We start from the raw sequence: 26,488 nt of genomic DNA, 5'->3' as shown, positions 1-26,488 counted from the left end.
AAAAAACCCATACACAAAGACATAAATGCCCCCACTCCTCATCCACTGCCCTTATGTATCCCTACCACTACTGTAACTGACCAGGCCTCCTCAATAGGGGATCAGACAATATGTAATGAACATATATAAATATATAAAATATAGATACTAGTGGGCTGAGGGGTATATATGAGAAATATTATTCAACAATCTGACCAGAACAAAACCCTAACAAAGTCCAAGAAGAAACATATATGATGTCCTTGTCAAACAAAGAATAACCCTTCAGATCATAAATAGCCGGTTAAGTGGCAGCGAAATTAATATCACAAAACATCCATATACCTCAGTCACGTTTTATGGACTATCTATCTATATATACACACACACATCCTATATGTCCTGAGCAGTTGTATACTTAGCTTAATGACATCTTCTTCCGACGCTTTTCCCCTCTTTTGGTCATTCAGGGGTACATCAGGGAATTCCTTCAATCAGATCAAGAAAAGGAGACCATAATGCATCCCCATAAACATCCACATTAGTATAATGCACCCCCATAGGCATCAACAGTAGTATAATGCACCCCCATAGGCATCCACAGTAGTATAATGCACCCCTATAGACATCCACAGTAGTATAATGCACCCCCATAGGCATCAATAGTAGTATAATGCACCCCCATAGACATCCACAATAGTATAATGCATCCCCATAGACATTCACAGTAGTATAATGCACCCTCATAAGCATCCACAGTAGTATAATGTACCCCTATAGGCATCCACAGTAGTATAATGCATCCCCATAGGCATCCGCAGTAGTATAATGCACCCACATAGGCATCCACAGTAGTATAATGCACCCCCATAGACATCTACAGTAGTATAATGCACCCCCATAGACATCCACAGTAGTATAATGCACCCCCATAGACATGCACAGTAGTATAATGCACCCCCATAAGCATCCACAGTAGTATACTGCACCCCCTGCAACCCCATAGGCATCCACAGTAGTATACTGCACCCCATAGGCATCCACAGTAGTATACTGCACCCCCATAGGCATCCACAGTAGTATAATGCACCCCCATAGGCATCCACAGTAGTATAATGCACCTCCATAGGCATCCACAGTAGTATAATGCACCCCCATAGGCATCCACAGTAGTATAATGCACCCACATAGGCATCCACAGTAGTATAATGCACCCCCATAGTCATCCATAGTATAATGCACCCCCATAGGCATCCACAGTAGTATAATGCACCCCCATAGGCATCCACAGTAGTATAATGCACCCCCATAGGCATCCACAATAGTATAATGCACTCTCATATTTAAAAAAATAAATACTCACTGTTCTTTTGCACCTGCGCTGTGCGCTTCCTTATAAAGCCAGCAGGACTTGGCGTGTGACGGGAGTGTGACGTCGCTGCCATGCACGTGTGTCACTTCAGCTTTTGAACAGACGCGCCCGTGCTGTGTATGCTGGGTCCTGCTCTGCTTGACGTCATTCGGCAGGGCGGGCCCAGCATCATTACAACAGCCTGCGGCTGCAGGCCCGCGGCCGTGACAATTTAAACATGCGACTGCGGCGGTGATAAAAAACACTTGATTGCGAATTAAAATGGGGGGCAATTCATGGGCCCCCTGGAGCCTCGGGTCTTGAGCGGTAGCCCAAATTGCCCTCATTATAATCCGCCTATGGATATATCACTTACTAGGCTTCTTGCTGCAGTTTTGATAAAATCACTGTTTTATCAGCAGGAGATTATCATTAGAGGACTTTTATGTAGTCATCATCGGAGGGGATTTAAGTGGACCCACCAGAGGAATAGATTCCTAGGGCCACCTTCACCTTCCATTGCAACAAAACCAATGCACGGTCAGTTTGAAAGCCAGCTGAGTTATAGGAGCTGACATCTGCCTCTATCTGCAGTGATCAATGTCAGAGCAGATCATGGCCTTTTATAGGGAACCTGACAACTGATACATGCTGCCCGATCCACGAGCCGCATGTATCAGGCACTGGCTGTATGATTTTGTTTGTTTCTGAAACACTGCGGCATTTCAGAGAGACACATACTTTAAAAGCCGCTGGGGACTAAACCGCACAGGAGACTAGTCGAATAGGCAGGAGAGACCTGTCACTCAAGGGAAGCGGACAGGGAGAACCCGCCGGGGATCCGCCTTTTCAACTAGTCACCCATGCAGCTTGGTCCCTGGCGGCTTTTAAAGTATGTTTTTCTCAAACATACATGGCTGAAATCATACAGCCAGTGTCTGATACATGCTGCCCATGCATTGGGCAGCATGAATCAGATGTCAGTACAATCTAACTTAAACCGTCTGTATGGGCATGTAGGTCATAGAAAGCTGAATAAAGTGATACCTTAATATCTGCAATCCACATCTTATTCCAGAGAAATCCATGTTTTTCTTAATATGTAAATGAGCTCTTAAGAATTCTGGGCCGGACATAGATCTCCCTGAGAATCTGCCTCCAGAGATTATTTACAATGAAAGGAAGTGTTATCAGTGTGAGACACCCTCTGACGAAGCTTGATGCAAAACATGCGTCGGGTGCATTTTCTTTGATCGGTAAAGTGTACTCCATGCCACTGTGCATTACTATCATTATTTGAACGTTTATGTGATATCACTCTCTCCCTGTTTATCTGTAATGCAGTGTTTTTCTTTCTCCAAACATAGAGCTTCTTGGTTAAATCAAACCGCTCCATTTCGGTTTAATCCTCCATAAACTTTGTTCCAACAGTCTTCGGGCTTGTTCAGGTGATTGTTTGCAAACTGCAGACAAGCAGCAATATTCTTTTTGGAAAGCAATGGCAATCTTACCATCATGCACACCATTGTTGTCCAGTGTCCTCCTTATGGTGGACTCATGAATATTAACATTAGCTAATGAGAGAGGCCTTTAGTTGCTTAAAGATTACCCTGGGTTCCTTTATTATATGCCTTACTCTTAGGGCCCCGTCACACTAAGCGATGCAGCAGCGATCCCGACAACGATACGACCTGTCAGGGATCGTTGCTGCATCGCTAATACATCGCTGGTGAGCTGTCAAACAGGCAGGCTCACCAGCGATCAGGGGAGCAGCGATATCGTGGAAAGAATCGTTCCACGATGTCCTGCTCCCGTTACCAGCCTGCTGCAAGCAGGAGCAGGCTGGTAACTATGGTAAACATCGGGTTACTAAGTGCGCGTGTGCCCCTAGTAACCCGCTGTTTACCATGGATACCACTCTGCTACGGTGCGCGGGAGCCTCCGCGCACCGTAGCAGAGTGGTATCCATGGTAAACAGCGGGTTACTAAGTGCGCGCGTGCCCCTAGTAACCCGATGTTTACCATAGTTACCAGCCAGATCGTTGGTCCCGCTGGTCACACACAGCGATGTGTGCTGGCCAGCGGGAGGCCAACGACCAAAAAATGGTCCAGGACACTTTGCAACGATCAGCGACCTCACAGCAGGGGCCTGATCGTTGCAAAGTGTCACACACAGCGACATCGCTGGTGAGGTCGCTGGTGATTCACCAAAACCGTGACTCAGCAGCGATATCGCTAGCGATATCGCTATGTGAGACGGGGGCTTTAGAGTGATCTTTATTAGTCGATCACTGATAAAGAGGGTAATACCTGGTCTTGATTTTTTTCCACTTGAACACAATCTGTCTGACTGTGTTTGGTGTTGAAACTCTTTAGAGATAGTTTTGTAACTTGATACAGCCTGATGAGCTTCAACAATTCTTATTCTTAGTTCCCCAAAAATCTCCTTTTGTTCATGCCATGATACACTTCCACAAACATGTTTTGTGAAAATCAGATTATAATAGATCCCAGTTCTTAAAATAAAACAGGTCACCCATTCACACCTGATTGTCATCCTATTGATTGAAAACACAAAACTCTAATTTCCTCTTCAAATTATCTTTTAAAGAGATGGTCCACTACATTATATAATGCTCCCATTGATTTACACCTTTTAACTAATATTTTTGTAAATACCTTCTGTTGCCATATGTGCTTGTGAGCAGCACTATTGCTGCTAGCTCAGTCTGTATCTTGTGACCCCAGCTGTAGCTGCCGCCGACATCTGATGAGCTCACGTCAACTTCAGAATATCCTGGATTCACCCAGGTGTAACCCAGTTGCATGCACTGATTGACTGGACTGTGGGCGGTGTTTCACCGCACATCACTGCCCAGTTTCCAGCGCAAGCTTTCCATCTCTCCTCTGCTTTCATTGGAAGCAAGTGCGCGCTGAATACTGGGCTGTGACGTGCATTGAAACATCTCCCACAGTCCAGTCAATCTGGGGGGTTCATGCGACTGGGTTACGCCTGGTGGATCCAGGAAGTCCAGAAGTTAACGTGATATCAGCGGATGTCAGAGGCGGCTGCAGCCAGAGTCACATGATGCAGACTGAGCAATCAGTGATAGCGCCGATCACAGGCACATATGGCAGCAGAAGGTATTTACAAAAATGGCTAGTTAAAAGGTGTTAATCGATGGGATCATTATACAATGTAGTGGACCACTTCTTTAACACAAAAGGTTAACATATTTTCGCAACTCACAGACATGTGATATTAGATAATTATCCTCAACAAAAAGAAATGAGAAAGTCTTTTAGGACGTGTATGAAAACCCATTGTAGTTTTAGGTCAATTTATACGGAAATATGGAAAGTTCTTAAGCGTTCACAAACTTTCAAGTACTACTGTATGTATAACTGGAAGCCAATACTAAGGCCAGTTTCACACGTCCGTATATTTCTGGTACCGGGAAAAAACGGTACCAGAGATATCCGTGTCCCGTGTGTCCGTGTGTGTCACATGTGTGGCAACCGTGTGCCGCATCAGGATCACACGGATCGGCGCCTGGGAATCAGCGCTACAATTAGCGCTGTTCCCAAGCGTCGGGTGCTGAATGCTGCCCTCATCATGGTTTCTGCTGGCGCTGCGATCAGCACCAGCAAGGGATAATGATGAGGGTAGTAGTAGTCTGCTCCCGCAGTGTCCCTGTGTAACAATAAGAATAAAATAATAAAATCCTTATACTCACCTGTCCTAAGTGTCCCCCGCTGTAATCCTCTGACCTCTGATGCCGGGGAGAATGAGTCGCCGCAGTGAGTGACTCCGGAGCTGAGCTCAGTGAGTGACAGGGCACCGCTCCTGAGCTCTGCTCCGGGGCCCGATCGCTGGAGTGGCTTATTCTCCCCGGCTGAGCGGTCGCATGGATTACAGTGGGGGACACCTACACTGTGTTCCAAATTATTATGCAAATAATATTTTCTCAGATTTTCCCAAATTACCTATATGAATAGCAGTCATTGTAATTTTCCAGTCAAATAACTATTAGAGTACAACTGAAAGGTTTTTGTACAAACTGCCTATGATAACGATATATTTTTAAAAAAATAAAAAACTCAAACTGCACTCAAAATGCATGTTCCAAATTGTTATGCACAGCAGAGTTTTCATCCTTTTCATTTTAATAAAGAACAAAAAAAATGGTCATTTTTGAAATTATAAGCATTGGCAGGTTATTACAAACTGAAATCAAACAGTTTTCAACTCAAAACTTTATTCTAGGTGATGTTACATTTGCGCATAGGACCGCTTGTTCGAAAGGAGCTTCTGAACTCTCTCGTCCATTGAATTTGTCAGGTTTTGGATGGTTTCTGCTTCAATTGTTTTGCATGAGGACAGAATACCCTCCCAGAGCTGTTGCTTAGATGTGAACTGCCTCCCGCCATCATAGACACTCCTTTTGATGATGCTCCAGAGGTTCTCAATGGGGTTGAGGTCAGGGGAGCATGGGTGCCACACCATAAGTTTGTCCCCTTTTATGCCCATAGCAACCAGAGATGCAGATGTGTTATGTGCAGCATGAGACGGGGCATTATCATGCATGAAAATGATCTTGCTGCGGAATGCACGGTTCTTCTTCTTGAACCATGGAAGGAAGTGCTGTTTGAGAAACTCAACATACATTATGGAGTTCATCTTTACCCCTTCAGAGATCATAAAAGGGCCGACAATCTCTCTCCCCATGATTCCAGCCCAAAACATTACTCCACCTCCTCCTTGTTAGCACCGTAGCCGTGTTTGCATGGTGTGTCCATCAACCAGCCATCCTCCACTCCATCCATCTGGACCATCGAGATCATTTCATGCATGATAATGCCCCGTCTCATGCTGCACATAACACATCTGCATCTCTGGCTGCTATGGGCATAAAAGGGGACAAACTTATGGTGTGGAACCCATGCTCCCCTGACCTCAACCCCATTGAGAACCTCTGGAGCATCATCAAAAGGAGTGTCTATGATGGCGGGAGGCAGTTCAAATCTAAGCAACAGCTCTGGGAGGGTATTCTGTCCTCATGAAAAACAATTAAAGCAGAAACCATCCAAAACCTGACAAATTCAATGGACGAGAAAGTTCAGAAACTCCTTTCGAACAAGGGGTCCTATGTGCAAATGTAACATCACCTAGAATAAAGTTTTGAGTTGAAAACTGTTTGATTTCAGTTTGTAATAACCTGTTAATGCTTATAATTTAAAAAATTACCATTTTTTTTGTTCTTTATTAAAATTAAAAGGTTGAAAACTCTGCTGTGCATAATAATTTGGAACATGCATTTTGAGTGCAGTTTGAGTTTTTTATTTTTTTAAAAATATACTGTTATCATAGGCAGTTTGTACAAAAACCTTTCAATTGTACTCTAATAGTTATTTGACTGGAAAATTACAATGATTGCAATTCATATAGGTAATTTGGGAAAATCTGAGAAAATATTATTTGCATAATAATTTGGAACACAGTGTAGGACAGGTGAATATAAGGATTTTATTAATTTATTCTTATTTTTACACAGGGACACTGCAGGAACAGAAACTACTACCCTCATCATTGTCCCTGCTGGTGCTGATCACAGCGCTGGCAGGGAACCATGATGAGGGCAGTGTTCAGCACCGGCGCTTGGGAACAGCGCTAACTGTACATTGATTCCCAGGCTCCAGTACGTGTCACACTGATGACACACGGATGTCATCCATGTGTGTTCAGCGTGAGACACTTATGCGTGAGACTGTGCGTCCAAAAAAAACGGACATGTCAGCATGTGGCTCACACGGACACACGGTCAGTGGAAACACACTGACATGTGCGCAGACCCATAGATTTGAATGGGTCTGCAAGTGTCAGTGTCTCCGGTACGTGTGGAAACTGTCACCACACGTACTGGAAACTCGGACGTGTGAAACAGCCCTTAAATGGTATAGTCCAGAATACACCTAATGACACGTTGTTACAAATGTCAACTTAGAATTTACAGACTGGTTAGCAAAAAAGTATAGAGAGCAAGAAAATTATCACTAACACTGACCAACAGAAATAACGACATTCAAATTACCATCAACATCAGTGGCCACTGATCGGCTGCAGCGTTTACATTTTGTTCAGTCTGGAAGAAGCAGTGTTTTTTTCTGCTTGAACAAAATGTGATGTATCCTGCCAACAAGTGGCTAGTGATTGACTGCAGCGCTGAAGTGACGACCCCGCCAGATGCTGATGCCACAAGACCAGTGGGGGACAAAATCCTGAGTATGGAGAGCGGTGCTGGTCCAGAAGGTTAGCATTCATTTTTTTTACATCTTTTTTTCACCTGCCTGGACTCAATAGTTGACAACCCTTTTAACACATACAAACACATACACACAGGGGACTCGGCAGGGAGGTTGTTCTAAACATCTTGGAGAACTATCCACAGATCTTCTGTGGATGTCGCTTGTGCAAATCCTTCTGTCTCTTCATGTAATCCCAGGCAGACTCAATGATTTTGAGATCAGGGCTCAGTGGAGGCCATATTATCACTTTCAGGACTCCTTGCTCTTGTATTCACTGAAGATAGTTATTAATGATATTGGCTGTATATTTGTGGTACTTGTCCTGCTGTAGAATAAATTTGGAGCCAATCAGATGCCACCCTGATTGGTATTGCATGATGAATAATTATCTGCCTGTATTTCTTTGCACTGAGGACACCACTAATCTTGATCAAATTGACAACTCCATTTGCCGAAATGCAACCTCAAACTTGCAGGGACCCTCCACCATGCCTCACTGCTGCCTGCAGACACTCATTATTGTGCCGCACTTATTAAACTGCTTTCCATTACAGCCAAATATTTTCATACATACAATAACTTCCTCTTTTGCTCAATATGGCTGGTTCTAACAGAAGAGTTTAGAAATGGATAAGTCATCATATCAGATCGGTGGCGGTGCAACACTCGACACCCTCGCTGATTAGCTGTGCTTAATTGTGGAGCTGCACAGCTCCTTCAACTGCGTAGTGGTGGATGTGCAGTACCGGCTACTATGCAGTTGACTGAGTGCTGTGCAACTCCACAACTGATCACATCCTGCTACCTCTGGTATCGGGAACAGCGGATTCAGGATGTCGCACCCCCACCGATCTGGTACTGGTGACCTATCCTAAGGCCATCAATACTGAAATACCGGGCAACCCTTTTAACTAAATAAATTGCTGATGGTGACTATAGCCCTTATTTCAAGAGCCATAGCATGTATTTTGTCAGGTCTGCTGTGACCATAGTAAATCATGTGCTCTCCATTACTGCATTGCGGGGATCCGATGGACTGACAGAGGGAGCTGTTTAACTCTGTCTGCAATCTTCTCAATCGCTCCGATATAAAGGTGGCATAGCAGAGGTAGTCCCTTAAATGCCCGCAGTAAAATCTTTTTATTAATTATGTAAAGAAACCCATCCCAGCAAATTCTACAGCCATATCCAATGGGCACTGGCATTAGTTTTGGTGTCCACAATAATTGTGCCTTCACAAGGTCAATACAGTGCCACTGTTTTTTTATTGTGCATGGTGCCACCAGGAACAGGAGCCATCCATGGTTGTATCTATGCAGCTGAATAGGAATATGCAAAATCTAACAGCTATAAAAGTACTGAGAGGCTTAGTGATGACACTTCACCATTTAGATGGGAATAAAACTATTGATTCTTGTCCAAACCAATTGTTCTGTGCTTCAGGTAACGCCACCTAGAATTGATTTCATAAACAATGTAATCCATTTTGTTACTCCATAATTATTTTTAAATAAACTGGATTAAGTTGAAACACGAATATCAAATGGATATTGAATTTCAAGAATCAGTTGGATGCAAACAATGATCTGATCATCACTAATGTTTCTTTTTTCTGTTGGAAAACAAACAGATACAGTACATTTTAATATCAAACCTTTGACTTTTTCATCTGTTGATTGTAGGAATCTTTATAATAGGTAACATAGTAACATAGTTTTTAAGGTTGAAGGAAGACTAAGTCCATCTAGTTCAACCCATAGCCTAACATATATTGATCCAGAGGAAGGCAAAAAAACTCCATGTGGCAAACACTAAGCTCCACATTGGGGAAAAAAATTCCTTCCTGACTCCATACGGCAATCAGGCTAGTTCCCTGGATCAACACCCTATTAAGGAATCTAGTATATATAACCTGTAATATTATACTTTTCAAGAAAGTCATCCATGCCCTTCTTAAATTTTAATAGTGAATCACTCATTACAACATCATGCGGCAGAGAGTCCCATAGTCTCACTGCTCTTACAGTAAAGAATCCCCGTCTGTGATTATGATTAAACCTTCTTTCCTCCAGACGTAGAAGATGCCCCCTTGTCCCCGTCTCAGGCCTCAAAGTAAAAAGATCAGTAGAAAGGTCTTTGTACTGTCCCTCATATACTTGTACATAGTGTGGCAAGACGACTCGCTCGGCTCTCCTGTAGGCAGACTCAGGACACACGTTCTCAGGTTTCCTTTCTGCTGGTTTATTATCAGCCATAAACTCATGCAGGTTTCACAGAAAAAACAAACATGACCCCTCTGGGTTAAACGAAAAAAAACAAAAACAAAGTATAACTCAGTCCATAGATGAGCAGGTTCCGCCCACTCTCGGTAGCATAAACTGCACTGCTAAAGTCCATGTGAAAAGCTCTGCAGCTTCCACAATACTGTCTGGAGACTTCCCTCTCCAAGACCACACTCCAGAGAAAAAAAAAAGGGACTGAGCTTTTACACATTGCTCAGCCACACCCTGAGGGGAGGTAGGGGGAATGGCGTCCCGCCCTCTTTGCCATTCCCATAAAACCGCACACCCTTTAACAGAGTAAGCCTACCAGCATATAACACGCTGGCAGAAAAATAAAGTAGGTCTAAGTTCACACAGGAGAGCATCCTGAGTGACACATACCTCCCCTCACATATAAAACCAGTGACACTGTCACATATTCCCCCCCTCTGCCCAAAGGCGGGGGTTTGGGCACCTTCTGACACCAGGCAGGGAATCCTAGAGAGGGCATCTGCATTCCCATGTAACTTCCCGGGCCTATGCTCCACGTGAAAGTTAAACTCTTGAAGTCCTAGGAACCATCTAGTTACCCTGGCATTTTTACCCCTCTTCTCCCTCATCCATCTCAACGGGGCATGGTCTGATATTAATCTAAACTTCCGGCCTAGTAGTTAATATTTCAGTGTATCCACGGCCCATTTTATGGCTAAACACTCTTTCTCTACTATGGCGTAGTTCTTCTCGCAGGAGGACAGCTTTCCGCTTAGATAAAGAATGGGATGTTCTTCCCCATTTATCTCTTGGGAGAGTACAGCCCCTAGAACAACCTCTGAAGCGTCCGTCTGGACCACAAATTCTTTCTTGAAGTCTGGCGCGACCAGGACCGGCTGCTTGCACAATGTTAGCTTCAACTGTTGAAACGTGGTCTCCGTTTCTTCCGTCCATTTCACCATGGTTGATTTGGTGCCTTTTAGAAGATCCGTTAGTGGCGCGGCAATCATGGCGAAATTCTGGATAAACCCCCGGTAGTATCCTACCATTCCTAGGAATGCTCTCACCTGCTTCTTCGAGAGTGGTTGCGGCCAGGTTTGAATTGCCTCCACTTTCTTGATTTGCGGCTTTATTTTGCCTCTCCCAACAACATAGCCCAGGTACTTGGCCTCCTCCTTCCCAATGGCACACTTTCTTGGATTTATGGCAAATCCTGCCTTCCTTAGCGCGTCCAGAACGGCCTGTAGTTTAGGTAGGTGACTAGCCCAGTCTGGGCTAAAGACCACAATCTCGTCGAGGTAGGCTGCGGCATACTTCTTATGTGGGGCTAGGATCCGATCCATAGCCCTCTGGAAAGTGGCTGGGGCCCCCTGTAGTCCGAACGGCATCCGCGTGTATTGAAAACACCCATCAGGTGTTGAGAAAGCCGTCTTCTCCTTAGCCATCTGGGACATGGGGATCTGCCAGTAGCCCTTCGTCAGGTCGAGAGTGGTGATATACCTCGCCGGTCCAAGCCTCTCGATGAGTTCGTCGACGCGGGGCATCGGGTACGCGTCACACTTGGATACCTCATTCAGCCGGCGGTAGTCATTACAAAACCTCCGCTCTCCATTGGGTTTCGGCACGAGGACGATTGGGCTCGACTACCCACTCTTTGACTCCTCTATTACTCCGAGGTCTAACATCCTCTTCACCTTGGCCGAGATCACCTCCCGGCGTGCTTCCGGAATCCGATATGGCTTCAGATTCACTCGTACGTGCGGCTCTGTCAGCACATCATGCTCTACCACTTGAGTATGCCCCGGCAACTCTGAGAACAGCTCCCGATTCCGCTGTAGTAATTCTCGACACTGTTGCTTCTGGGCCGATGATAGAGTCTCTGCAATAGTGACCTCCTCCACCTTGCCTTCTCGTGCGGCTCCCAGGCAAGGAGTTTCCACAGGTTCACGGTCCCGCCACGGCTTGAGCAAATTTACATGATATATTTGATGCGGCTTTCTTCGGCCAGGCTGGTGGACTTTATAATTAACCTCGCTGACTTTCTCCACCACCTCGTATGGACCTTGCCACTTGGCGAGGAACTTGCTCTCGATGGTAGGGATCAGCACCAAAACACGGTCCCCGGGCTGGAACTGTCTTAGTCTCGCCGACCGGTTATAGACCCTCGCCTGGGCTTCCTGCGCCTGGAGGAGGTGTTCCTTCATGATGGGCATCACCTTTGACATTCTCTCCTGTAACTGGGCGACATGTTCGATGATACTCCGGTGTGGTGTGACTTCAGCCTCCCAAGTTTCCTTGGCGATGTCTAGGAGACTGTAACGGGTCTGGGAGGCGGAACCTCTGAGCTACTATACAAGGGGGCGGTCCTTGTAAGGGAGCGGGTGGCGACCAGGGAAGACGGGCAGGCAGTCACAGCAGGTGACCGGGACAGTCTCTGAGTGAACGGGCTGGAGGTCACGGCAAGTGACCGGGGCAGTCTCTGGATGAACGGGCAGGAGGTCACGGCAAGTGACCGGGGCAGTCTCTGGATGAACGGGCAGGAGGTCACGGCAAGTGACCGGGGCAGTCTCTGGATGAACGGGCAGGAGGTCACGGCAAGCGACCGGGGCAGTCTCTGGGTAAAGGGTAGGTACGACCTGTGATGGCAGAGCCTCCAGGTAGGCTAGCAGGCAGATGGTTGATGTGTGCTCCCAGGTGAGCAAGCGAGAGTCTCTGGAATGGCAGGTGGTCACAGCACGTGACGGCGGAGCCTCCAGGTAGGCTAGCAGGCAGGTAACAGGTGTGCGCTCCCAGGTGAGCGGGCAGGAGTCTCTGGAATGGCAGGTGGTCACAGCACGTGACGGCGGAGCCTCCAGGTAGGCTAGCAGGCAGGTAACAGGTGTGCGCTCCCAGGTGAGCGGGCAGGAGTCTCTGGAATGGCAGGTGGTCACAGCACGTGACGGCGGAGCCTCCAGGTAGGCTAGCAGGCAGGTAGCAGATGTGCGCTCCCAGGTGAGCGGGCAAGCTGGTCCATAGACAGACTGACAGGAGTTGGAGGGCAGTCCATCGGACCTCAGGCTAGCAGGCAGGTAGCAGAGGAGCGCTCCCAGGTGAGCGGGCAAGCTGGTCCTTAGACAGACTGACAGGAGTTGGTAGGCAGACCGTCGGACCTCAGGCTAGCAGGCAGGTAAGCAGAATATCAGGCAGGAATCAGACAGCAAACTGGCAGGAATCTGGCAGGTAACTGGCAACGGGACCTGAGGGCTGGAGCAGAGTAGTGAACAGTGCAACAACATTGCTCGGGCACCTCCATTTTGGAGGAGGTGCCTTATATATGGTGAAGTCCTCCGGCCATTGGCCGGGGACTCCTTAGGACGGCGCGCGCGGACCCTTTAAGAGGGAGGGAGCGCGCGCGCGCCCTAAGCACAGTGGCCGGGAAGGAGCGCGCGCTGCCAGCAGAGCGGGAGGAGGACGCCGGGCTCGGAGCAGAGGGGTGAGGGGAACAGCGTCCCTGCCTAGCAGAGGGCAGGGACGCCGGCGCTACAGTACCCCCCCCTTTAGCCCCCCCCTTTTTTAGGCCAGAGAGAAATTTAGCTAGGATGAGAGGGGCATGGATGTTCTCCCGGGGCTCCCACGTTCTCTCTTCAGGACCAAACCCCTTCCAATCTGCTAGAAAAAAGGTCTTCCCTCTTACCCTTTTGGTGGCCAGAATGTTCTCTACCTCAAATTCGTTTTCAGCGGAAACCGGAGCAGGAGGCGTACCTGTAGACTTGGAAAAAGAGTTAAGTACCACAGGTTTGAGGAGAGATACATGGAAGGAGTTAGGGATCCGCAAGTTGGCCGGGAGTTTCAATTTATAGGCCACCGGGTTGATCTGACTGATGACCTCCAGAGGACCGATGAACCGAGGCCCTAACTTATAGGAAGGAATCTTGAGCCGGACATACTTGGACGAGAGCCAGACCTTATCTCCTGGACGGAATTGAGGAGGATCCAGACGTTTTTTGTCAGCATGTCTTTTCATACGCTCGGATGACAGAAGGAGTGCGGATCGGGTACTCTCCCATATGGAGGAAAATTTGTTAACAAGAGATTCCGCAGCCGGATTGTCCACCGAGGTGGAGACGGGAAATGGGATCCGAGGATGCTGACCGAAGACAACAAAAAACGGGGATTTGGAGGAAGATTCGCTCTCGTGATTGTTGTAAGAAAATTCGGCCCATGGCAGGAGATCCACCCAGTCTGAATGGTGGGCATTAACGAAGTGCCGGAGGTAACTGGTCAGGTTCTGATTGATCCGCTCCACTTGACCATTAGACTGTGGGTGGTAAGCGGAGGAGAAGTCCAGGGTGACGTCTAGCAGTTTACAAGTGGCTCTCCAGAAGCGTGAGGTGAACTGTACCCCACGATCCGACACGATGTGGAGGGGCAGGCCATGAAGACGGAAGATGTGGCGGATAAAGTCTTTAGCCAGCTCGGGTGCAGACGGGAGGTCTGGCAGGGGAACGAAATGAGCCATCTTGGAAAAGCGGTCAGCGACCACCCAAATGACCGTACAACCGGCAGAGACGGGGAGATCAGTTATAAAGTCCATTGCTATATGCTGCCAGGGGGCAGCAGGTACTGGGAGCGGAAGGAGGCGACCGGCTGGCAGATGTCTCGGAACCTTGTTGCGGGCGCAGGACACACAGGCAGAAACAAAGTCTATTACGTCCTTGTGCAGGGTAGGCCACCAGTAGTGCCGGGTAATAAGCTGGAGGGTCTTTTTCTGACCGGCGTGGCCAGCTAGTTTAGACGAGTGACCCCAGTGTAGGATCTTCTCCCGATCAGGTACTGATACGAACGTCTTACCGGGAGGGAGACGATTTAGACTCACGGGAGCCACCTGCATTACTCTGGCGGGATCGATGATGTGTTTCGGTTCCTCCTCGAGATCAGACACCAGAAAGGATCGGGACAAGGCGTCAGCCTTGATGTTTTTGTCAGCCGGGCGAAAATGAAGAATAAAATCAAAGCGAGCAAAAAACAAGGACCACCGAGCTTGGCGCGGGTTAAGTCTCTGGGCATGCTGGAGGTAAGCCAAGTTCTTGTGGTCAGTGTAAATTATTACCGGGTGAAGAGCCCCTTCGAGCAGGTAACGCCATTCCTCCAATGCCAGCTTGATGGCCAATAACTCTCGATCTCCTATGGAATAGTTGCGCTCAGAAGAGGAGAAGAGTTTGGAGAAGAAGCCACAAGTTACCATTCTCCCGGAAGATGATTTTTGGGTAAGTACCGCTCCGGCTCCAGAGGGGGAGGCGTCAACCTCCAGGAAGAACTGCTTGTTGCCATCTGGGCGATGCAGCACCGGGGCGGAAGAGAAGGCCTGTTTTAAGGAAAGAAAGGCCTCCTCTGCTTCGGGCGGCCACTCTCTGGGATTAGTGCCCTTATGGGTGAGCGCGGAAATTGGGGCAGTCCGGGAAGAGAAGTGCGGAATGAAGAGGCGGTAGTAGTTGGCGAAGCCCAGGAACCGCTGAATGGCCTTCAACCCCTCCGGTCGGGGCCATTTCTCGATGGCAGACAGTTTCTCTGGATCCATTCGAAGGCCGGTCTGAGAAATAATGTAGCCCAAAAACGGAAGCGAGGTCTGCTCAAAGAGGCACTTCTCATATTTAGCGAAGAGGTGATTCTGCCTGAGCCTGAGCAGGACCTGACGAACGTCTCTCCGGTGAGTCTGGAGATCCGGAGAGAAGACCAAGATGTCGTCCAGGTACACCACTACGCAGGAGTAGAGAAGGTCCCGGAAGATGTCATTGACCAACTCTTGAAAGACGGCAGGAGCGTTACAGAGACCAAAGGGCATTACCAGATATTCATAGTGGCCGTCCCGGGTGTTGAATGCAGTCTTCCATTCATCCCCTTGACGGATACGGACCAGGTTGTACGCCCCACGGAGGTCCAGTTTGGTGAAGATTCTAGCCCCCCTCAGACGATCAAATAATTCTGGAATGAGCGGAAGGGGGTACTTATTCTTCACCGTGATCTGGTTAAGGCCTCTGTAGTCTATACAGGGACGGAGAGAGCCGTCCTTCTTTTTTACGAAAAAGAAGCCTGCTCCCGCCGGGGAGGTAGATTTCCGGATGAATCCCCTGGCCAAATTCTCCTCAATATATTCGGACATCGACCGGGTCTCAGCAGCGGACAATGGGTAAATACGCCCACGGGGAGGCGTAGTACCGGGTAACAGGTCGATAGGACAGTCGTATGGTCTATGAGGGGGTAATGTCTCTGCCTCCTTTTTATTAAAGACATCAGCAAATGACCAATAGGGAATCGGAAGTCCAGGTAGATTAGTTAGGGTAGGAGAAGGACGGGCGGGATGAACAGGAACCAAACAAGTCTTATGACAGTCCTGTCCTCAGCGAAGGACTTCTCCGGTCTGCCAGTCAAGCACGGGTGCATGTCTCTGGAGCCAAGGTAGACCTAGTAAGAGGGCGTGAGAGAGTCCAGGCAGAACATGAAAAGAGATGCTCTCAGAATGCAGCATTCCCACCTGCAGAGTTACGGATTCGGTGATGAGTTGGATGGGACGTGGTAAGAGGCCCCCATCCACAGCAGTGACAGATAATGGTATAGCCAGAGGTTTGGTGGGAATGCGGTATTTTTCTACCAGGGCCTGTGAAATAAGATTCCCGGCCGCTCCAGAGTCAAGTTGGGCTAGTTCGAAATAACGATTCTCCCCGCAGATAATTGAGACTGACAGCAGCAGAGATGGAGAGGATTTATTCTTGTCTAGGTCGACCTCTCTGAGCGAACCTAGACGCAGGCGTTTTCCGACCTCTCCGGGCAGGTACGGATCCGGTGCTCCTTACTGCCACAGTAGAAGCAGCTCCCCTCGGCACGGCGTAAATTCTGACGGTTTTTGACCATCTTGGTCTGGTCGACCTGCATAGGCTCAGGAGAGTGTACCTGGGGAGAAACGGAGGGAGTGACGGATTTCTGAAAAGTAGGAGCTAGACGTGGAAACCTCCTCTCACGGGTGACTTCTTTGGCACGTTCCTGGAACCGTAGGTCAATCCGGGTGGCAAGAGTTATTAGGTCATCGAGAGTGGTAGGAATGTCTCGACCGGCAAGTTCATCTTTAATACGGCCGGACAGACCCTCCCAGAAGACAGATACCAGAGCGTCGTTATCCCAGGCCAGCTCCGAGGCAAGGGTACGGAACCGTATGGCATATTGGCCCACGGTGAGACTTCCCTGACGGAGGCGTAGCAGAGATGACGCGGATGAGGTCTTCCGTCCAGGTTCGTCGAAGACTTTCCGGAAAGCCGTGAGAAAGGCAGGCAAGTCGGACACCAGGGGGTCTCCTCTCTCCCATAGAGGATTTAGCCAGGCCAGGGCCTCCCCGGTGAGATGGGACATGATGAAGGCAATTTTGGCCCGGTCGGAGTTAAACTGGTGGGACAGGAGTTCAAAGTGCAGGGTGCACTGATTTATAAAGCCCCGAGCCTGAGCGGAGTCGCCTCCGCAGCGAGGAGGTGCGGAAAGCCGGGGTCCGGGGTAGGATACCATAGTATTGGTGGGCAGCGGAGCTGCCGGATTGCGAGTCATGGCTCTGGCGGTGGTTGCTGGTGGAGCACTCAGAGTGTCCAGGCGAGTATTCACATTCCGCAGGTGACCCAGGATGGACTCCTGTTGGGACCTCTGACGGGACAGTTCATGACACAGGTCCGAGAGTGAGGGAGCTTGGGTGCCACCGGGTTCCATGGCCCGAGCAAACTGTAACGGGTCTGGGAGGCGGAACCTCTGAGCTACTATACAAGGGGGCGGTCCTTGTAAGGGAGCGGGTGGCGACCAGGGAAGACGGGCAGGCAGTCACAGCAGGTGACCGGGACAGTCTCTGAGTGAACGGGCTGGAGGTCACGGCAAGTGACCGGGGCAGTCTCTGGATGAACGGGCAGGAGGTCACGGCAAGTGACCGGGGCAGTCTCTGGATGAACGGGCAGGAGGTCACGGCAAGTGACCGGGGCAGTCTCTGGATGAACGGGCAGGAGGTCACGGCAAGCGACCGGGGCAGTCTCTGGGTAAAGGGTAGGTACGACCTGTGATGGCAGAGCCTCCAGGTAGGCTAGCAGGCAGATGGTTGATGTGTGCTCCCAGGTGAGCAAGCGAGAGTCTCTGGAATGGCAGGTGGTCACAGCACGTGACGGCGGAGCCTCCAGGTAGGCTAGCAGGCAGGTAACAGGTGTGCGCTCCCAGGTGAGCGGGCAGGAGTCTCTGGAATGGCAGGTGGTCACAGCACGTGACGGCGGAGCCTCCAGGTAGGCTAGCAGGCAGGTAGCAGATGTGCGCTCCCAGGTGAGCGGGCAAGCTGGTCCATAGACAGACTGACAGGAGTTGGAGGGCAGACCGTCGGACCTCAGGCTAGCAGGCAGGTAGCAGAGGAGCGCTCCCAGGTGAGCGGGCAAGCTGGTCCTTAGACAGACTGACAGGAGTCGGTAGGCAGACCGTCGGACCTCAGGCTAGCAGGCAGGTAAGCAGAATATCAGGCAGGAATCAGACAGCAAACTGGCAGGAATCTGGCAGGTAACTGGCAACGGGACCTGAAGGCTGAAGCAGAGTAGTGAACAGTGCAACATTGCTCGGGCACCTCCATTTTGGAGGAGGTGCCTTATATATGGTGAAGTCCTCCGGCCATTGGCCGGGGACTCCTTAGGACGGCGCGCGCGGCCCCTTTAAGAGGGAGGGAGCGCGCGCGCGCCCTAAGCACAGTGGCCGGGAAGGAGCGCGCGCTGCCAGCAGAGCGGGAGGAGGACGCCGGGCTCGGAGCAGAGGGGTGAGGGGAACAGCGTCCCTGCCTAGCAGAGGGCAGGGACGCCGGCGCTACAGAGACCTCTTGGATGCCGCCCATATAGGAGCTCAAATGGAGAGAAGCCAGTGGAGGCTTGAGGAACTTCTCTGACCGAGAAAAGCAGAAATGGGAGCAGGTAGTCCCAGTCTTGCCCATCCTTTTCAACGACCTTCTTGAGCATCGCCTTTAAGGTCTTGTTGAAGCGTTCCACTAGGCCGTCCGTCTGTGGATGATAACTCAGCTTCGGACCTCAGTTTATCTGAAGGACTCTGCAAAGCTCCTTCATCATCTTGCTCATGAAGGGGGTTCCTTGGTCTGTCAGAATCTCTTTTGGTAGACCTGTCCGAGCAAAAATATGGACCAGCTCTCGGGCTATACTTTTACTGGACATGTTCCTTAGGGGAACCGCTTCCGGATACCGAGTCGCATAGTCCATGATGACCAGGATATATTGGTGGCCCCGAGCTGATTTAACTAAGGGGCCCACAAGGTCCATGGCAATCCTCTCAAAGGGAACCTCTATCACAGGTAGTGGGACTAAGGGGCTACGGAAGTGGGAGGAGGGAGCGGTTATTTGGCAGGTGGGGCAGGACCTACAATAGTTTTGAACTTCTCGATAACACCCTGGCCAATAAAACCTTCTCAATATCCTCTCCTGAGTTTTCTCGACCCCTAGGTGTCCCCCCAGAACATGTGAATGGGCCATATCTAGCACCCGCCGTCTGTATGGCCCCGGTACTAACAGCTGTTCCACTATCTCACCGCCCCTCAGTTTGACCACCCGATATAGCAACTCCTCCTGCACTGCAAAGTGGGGGAATCTGGTGTCGGCCCCCGGCTCTTGGGCAACCCCATTACATACAGTAACCTGGTCAAACGCCCCTTTTAAGGTCAGGTCTCGAACTTGAGCAGTCCCAAAGTTCTCTTTGGACATATCTAACGCAGGGAGGTCGGCCTCCTCGGTCACCGTCTCACCCTCATCCCCGACAAGGACGCACAGTGGGAACTCCTCCATCTGAGACTTCGTTGGGGCTTTTTCTTCAAGGACCTGGCTTTTCCCCATACTACTTAGTCCAGTTCCCTTCCCCCACAAGTACCAGAATAAGGAAAAATCGCGGCCCAATATGACGGGATGTATCAGGTCCTTTACTACCCCGACTTCATGGGACTGGGCACCACAGTCTGTCCCCACTGCTACTGTGGCCACGGGATAGTCCTTGGCATCACCATGGATGCACCGAACGCCCAGGGTTTTGAAAGGGATCAACAGGTGGGGAAGGGATGCTCTGATCAAGGTCACCAGACTCCCGGAGTCCAACAGCCCAAGCACTTTTACTCCATTAATGGACACTGCACACGCCTGCGGCCCCTCGCCGGGTTGACAGTCCACGCTACAGGCTGGATAGGCATAATAGGAGACCCATCTGCCTAGGCTGCAGTCCATGGGCTCAGGGGATATTTGACACCTGGCGGCTACATGTCCAGGGTTGTGACACCGCCAGCAAACTATATCTTTACCAACTGTTCTAAAGGCATCTTCAGTAGGAGTGGAACGTCCCCCAGTGGTGGCTCTAGACCCCTTCCGTGGTGAACCCGCCCCCTTTTGGGTATCCCAGAAGGGAGAAGTGACTGCATCCGGTTTCCCAAGAGATCTCTCAACTACCTGGTACCTCTCTACCAGGCCGATGAAGTCATCTGCGTTCTGGGGATCACCCTGGGCAACCCAGGTCTGTACTGGCTTGGGAAGGGAATGCATGAACCTGTCAATCACCACCCGCTCAACCATCTGGGCCGGAGTGGAGGACTCCGGTTGTAGCCACTTCTGAACAAGATGCAGGAGGTCAAACATCTGCGAGTGAGGGGGTTTGTTGCTAGCATACGCCCAGTGATGAACTCGCTGGGCTCTTACCGCCATATTTACTCCTAGACGTGCTAAGATCTCTGTCTTTAGTTTGGCATATTCCTTAGCATCTTGCAGCGCCAAGTCAAAATACGCCTTCTGGGGTTCACCCGATAAATATGGCGCCAGAACCTCTGCCCACTGTGCTGGAGGAAGTCTCTCACAATCAGCCACCCTCTCAAAAACAGTCAGAAATGCTTCTACATCATCCCCAGGGGTCATCTTCTGCATGGCCCGCCTTACCGCCTTCCTGACGTGAGAATCATCTGTCAGCCCTGGGGGTGGGGCGGCTGCCCTGCTCTGGATGGCGTCCGCCAAAAGCTGTATCTGCTGTTGCGCCTCCTGCTGGTGCTGCTGCGCCTCCTGCTGGTGCTGCTGCTGTGACTTTTGCTGCAACTGGATCTGCTGAAGCAATAGTTTGGTTGTCTCCTGGTGCTGCTGCTGCATGCTCCACTGGGCCTGCTGCATACTCTCCTGGTGCTGCTGCTGCATGCTCTGCTGGGCCTGCAGGTGTTGCTGCTGCATGCTCTGCTGGGCCTGGACCAGGTGCTTAACGAGCTCCTCCATGCTGCTGGACTTCCCTGGCTGGCTAGCGGCCTTCACCCAGGACATCCACCGATCTTTGTAGCAGGTACACTTGTTCCTGGAATCCTGCACGCACTCTCACACCAACTGTGGCAAGACGACTCACTCGGCTCTCCTGGAGGCAGACTCAGGACACACGTTCTCAGGTTTCCTTTCTGCTGGTTTATTATCAGCCATAAACTCATGCAGGTTTCACAGGAAAAACAAACATGACCCCTCTGGGTTAAACGAAAAAAAAATAAAACAAAGTATAACTCAGTCCATAGATGAGCAGGTTCCGCCCACTCTCGGTAGCATAAACTGCACTGCTAAAGTCCATGTGAAAAGCTCTGCAGCTTCCACAATACTGTCTGGAGACTTCCCTCTCCAAGACCACACTCCAGAGAAAAAAAATAAGGGACTGAGCTTTTACACATTGCTCAGCCACACCCTGAGGGGAGGTAGGGGGAATGGCGTCCCGCCCTCTTTGCCATTCCCATAAAACCGCACACCCTTTAACAGAGTAAGCCTACCAGCATATAACATGCTGGCAGAAAAATAAAGTAGGTCTTAGTTCACACAGGAGAGCATCCTGAGTGACACATACCTCCCCTCACATATAAAACCAGTGACACTGTCACAATAGTAATAAGATCACCCCTAAGCCTTAGTTTTTCCAAAGTAAATAACCCCAAGTGTAATAACCTGTCTTGGTATTGCAGACCCCCCAATCCTCTAATAACCTTGGTCGCTCTTCTCTGCACCCGCTCTAGTTCAGCTATGTCTTTCTTATAGACCGGAGACCAGAACTGTGCACAGTATTCTAAGTGTGGTCGCACTAATGACTTGTATAGAGGTAAAATTATGTTCTCCTCATGAGCATCTATGCCTCTTTTAATGCATCCCATTATTTTATTTGCCTTTGCAGCAGCTGCCTGACACTGGCCACCAAACGTGACCTTGTCGTCCACCAATACACCCAGGTCTTTTTCAGTGACAGTTTTGCCCAGTGTTTTACAATTAAGCATATAATTATACATTTTATTTCCTCTGCCCAAGTGCATTACCTTACATTTATCCCCATTAAAGCTCATTTGCCATTTATCAGCCCAAGCTTCTAGTTTACATAGATCCTCCTGTAATATAAAATTGTCCTCCTCTGTATTGATGACCCTGCCGAGTTTAGTATCATCTGCAAATATTGAAATACTACTCTGTATGCCCCCTACAAGGTCATTAATAAATATTTTAAAAAGAAGCGGGCCCAATACTGACCCCTGTGGTACCCCACTGTTAACTGAGACCCAGTCTGAGTGTGTTCCATTAATAACCACCCTTTGTTTCCTATCACTGAGCCAGTTCTTAACCCACTTACATATATTTTCCCCTATCCCCATTGTTCTCATTTTATGTATCAACTTTTTGTGTGGAACCGTATTGAAAAGTCCATATACACAATATCCACTGCATTTCCTTGGTCCTGTCCGGAACTTGCCTCCTCATAAAAACTGATCAGATTAGTTTCACAGGAACGGTCCCTCGTAAACCCATGTTGATATTGGGTCATGAGGTTATTCTTCTTCAGATACTCTATTATAGCATCTCTTAGGAAACCCTCCAGGATTTTACCCACAGTAGAGGTTAAGCTTACTGGCAAGGTAAGGTGTATACAGATAATACTTTTTGTGAAGAATGACATAAGAGGAGAGTGTTGAAGCATGAAAAGCACATAAAGTTGAACCAGCCATGCTCTAAAATGTATTTATTCCAAAAGAGTAATAATTGCAGTTTTAGGAAAAAAACAGTAAGTAAAGTTTGGCACCTAAATTTGCAAACTATATACTGACATTTTATTTAAAGGGAGTCTCACCTCTAAAACTGAAATTAAATCATTTATACATTCTTATGGGAGACATCATACTTGTGGTGCAGATTTTACCTATTTTGTTTTGTGTACATACAGTTTTACTGCATAAGTAAATGAGGGCGCTTTGGTGCACCCTTGGCGTGGCCAAGTGCTTGGTGCACCCTTGGCATGGCCAAGTGCTTGGTGCACCGTTCTGCCTCAATTACAGTACCATCCTCCGCCTCTCCCCTTATGATGATTGACAGTGCCCCAAGGAGCACTGCCTATATTGAATCCTTAGCTCTGCATGTACTAACATATCAGGAGCCGAGAGCTCACATTAAGTCAGGTTATGCATTTGATCCCCAGTCCTGTCTGCAGCAGCCACCTGCTGGTGTGCGATCCTTATGCAGCGAGTGGCCGCTTCAGACAGGACCGGGGGTTTAGAGGGCCTGACATTGTGTGAGCGCTCGGCTCCTGCAATGTCAGTAGATGCATTGCGGAGGATTCAATACAGGTAGCGCTGGGTTAATTTCAGATTTGGGGGTGACAGTATGTCCCTTCAAGAAAAGATAGCAGTTAGCTAAAATGTCTTTCCGATGTTTAAAGCTTAAGCAGACTTATTCTCTATGTGATCTTTGTCACTTTCTTTCTACAGGGGCTGTGAGGGCTTCCAGTATATTCCCTATCCTCAGTGTGATCCTACTCTTCATGGGAGGACTGTGCATTGCTGCCAGCGAGTTCTACAAAACTCGACACAATATCATATTAAGTGCTGGCATCTTCTTTGTGTCTGCAGGTAAAATAAGTTAATCCTCAAAGTGAAAAATGTGTTATACAAGAGTAGAGCTCGTTTAAATAACAACTTACATAATTATTTTGAGCCTACATTGTTCATGAAGCTGAAAATGTGATTCATTTGTATCATTTATCTGTGCAACGGTTAGTGCTCGCTTTTCTCGATACAGATCTCCAAATTCTCTGTCTAGCCAAAGAGTTAAAGGGTTATTCCCAGAATCGCATTATTTTTCATAAAGCACAGTAAATGCATATTTATTGCTTTATAAACAGACTAAGCCCAACATAATGTTTCTTACTTGTACTTTAGCATCTTTTTTCTTCACTATCATCCCGTCTGTGCACGTGAACTATACATGACTGAATGGGCATTCCTAGTCGTTTCTGCTTCTCCTCAGTGCTGCAGGCCCCTCTCCCCTCTCCGCTGTGCTCCTGACTAGCCCCACCTCTCTGAGTTATCATCGAGCTATGCTAAGTGTAGAATTCACCTGACACTTATGTACATGCTCTGTGCCTGAACAATACCCTACAGGGACAAATTTATATTCTACCATGTACATCAGTAAAGCTGCCTGTGAGGTTTTACATCGTTTGCTATTTTTTCTCAGGGCTCAACTCTCTTTCAATCTTCCACAATGGCAGTGTAGTGTTGTGTTTGTTGCCTGCTGCTGGAAAATCAGCTTTGTGAAACTGCAAATACTCTATTGATGCATATAGCAGAAGATAATCACTGGTTTCTCAACTGCAGGCAACAAACACAGCTCAACTAATTGTAGCCCTTGTATTCACAGCCCCATCCTGCAGCATATCTCTCCTCTTATCTCCTCTGTACACAGCCCCATCATGCATTATATCTCTTTTCAGTTACTCTATATACACTCCTATTATATCCTGCAGTATACCTTTCATTTCAGCCCCTCAATACAGAGCTATGTTCTGCAGAATATCTCTCCTTTCAGCCCCACGTTGAAATTTATCACTCCTCTCAGCCCCTTTATATGCAGTTCATCTGCAAAAAATCCTGCAGAGTTGTGTTTGTTGCCTACTGCTGAAAAATCAGTTTTGTGAAACTGCAATTGCTCTATTAATACACATGGCAGAAGATAAGCCTATATCATATGCATCAACAGAGCCTCTTTTGCAGTTTTATATCACTGGTTTCTCAGCAGCAGGAAACAAACACAGCTCCACTAATTGTAGCCCTTATATACACAGCTTCATCCTGCAATACATCTCTCCTATAAGCCCCTCTATACACAGCCCCATACTGCAGTATTTCTCTCTTTTTACTTCCTCTATATACAGTCCCATCCTGCAGTATACCTCTCATTTCAGCCCCTCAATACAGAGCAACATTCTGCAATATATCACTCCTTTCAGCCCCGACCTGCAATATATTACTCCTTTCAGCCCCTTTACACACAGAATCATTCTTCAGTATGCCACCAATTGCAGCATTATGCACTATATTTCTCCTCTCAGCCCCTCTATATACAACCCCATCCTGAAGTACATCGCTCCTCTTGGTTACCAGCGTACACGCACACCGCTGCTTCCTGGTATGAGCTCTCTGCACTGTAATGAAGGAGGATCAGACCCTTATCATTGCATCATCCTTCACAGGACCAGCTCCGCTCTAGACACATCCCAGAGCACAGCTATGCTGGCTTGATGCCAATTCAGGGGTACTGTACTGCAATGGAAGTCAACAACAGGATGATTCCAGGGGCAAATGGAGAGTGAATAGAACCTGGAGGGACATCATTTTGGAGGGGTTATACACTTCTCAAAAAAATAAAGGGAACACTCAAATAACACATCCTAGATCTGAATGAATGAAATATTCTCATTGAATACTTTGTTCTGTAGAAAGTTGAATGTGCTGACAACAAAATCACACAAAAATCATCAATGGAAATCAAATTTATTAACCAATGGAGGCCTGGATTTGGAGTCACCCCCAAAATTAAAGTGGAAAAACACACTATAGGCTGATCCAACTTTGATGTAATGTCCTTAAAACAAGTCAAAATGAGGCTCAGTATTGTGTGTGGCCTCCACATGCCTGTATGACCTCCCTACAACGCCTGGGCATGCTCCTGATGAGGTTGCGGATGGTCTCCTGTGGGATCTCCTCCCAGACCTGGACTAAAGCATCCGCCAACTCCTGGACAGTCTGTGGTGCAATGTGACGTTGGTGGATGGAGCGAGACATGATGTCCCAGATGTGCTCAATCAGATTCAGGTCTGGAGAACGGACGGGCCAGTCCATAGCTTCAATGCCTTCATCTTGCAGGAACTGCTGACACACTCCAGCCACATGAGGTCTGGCATTGTCCTGCATTAGGAGGAACCCAGGGCCAACCGCACCAGCATATGGTCTCACAAGGGGTCTGAGGATCTCATCTCGGTACCTAATGGCAGTCAGGCTAACTCTGGCGATCACATGGAGGGCTGGGTGGCCCTCCAAAGAAATGCCACCCCACACCATTACTGGCCCACTGCCAAACCGGTCATGCTGAAGGATGTTGCAGGCAGCAACGGCATCTCCAGACTCTGTCACGTCTGTCACATGTGCTCAGTGTGAACCTGCTTTCACAGGGCGACTTTGCCAATCCTGGTATTCTGTGGCAAATGCCAAGCGTCCTGCACAGTGTTGGGCTGTGAGCACAACCCCCATCTG

General features: G+C 48.6%; 1 protein-coding gene across 1 annotated transcript in view; it reads left to right on the top strand.

Moving 5' to 3' along the window:
- Positions 1-26,488, top strand: part of CACNG2 (calcium voltage-gated channel auxiliary subunit gamma 2) — a 160,947-nt gene that overhangs the window by 107,925 nt on the left and 26,534 nt on the right. The window contains exon 3 of the mRNA XM_073644366.1: positions 23,666-23,806. Within this exon, the coding sequence (XP_073500467.1) occupies positions 23,666-23,806 (141 nt within the window). The remainder of the gene's footprint in view (positions 1-23,665; positions 23,807-26,488) is intronic.

This window comes from Phyllobates terribilis, unplaced genomic scaffold (assembly GCF_046119375.1).
Source record: "Phyllobates terribilis strain yellow unplaced genomic scaffold, ASM4611937v1 Scaffold_8__6_contigs__length_399053987, whole genome shotgun sequence".
In the NCBI taxonomy this organism is placed as follows: domain Eukaryota; kingdom Metazoa; phylum Chordata; class Amphibia; order Anura; family Dendrobatidae; genus Phyllobates; species Phyllobates terribilis.
This window is presented reverse-complemented; position numbering and strand designations above follow the sequence as displayed.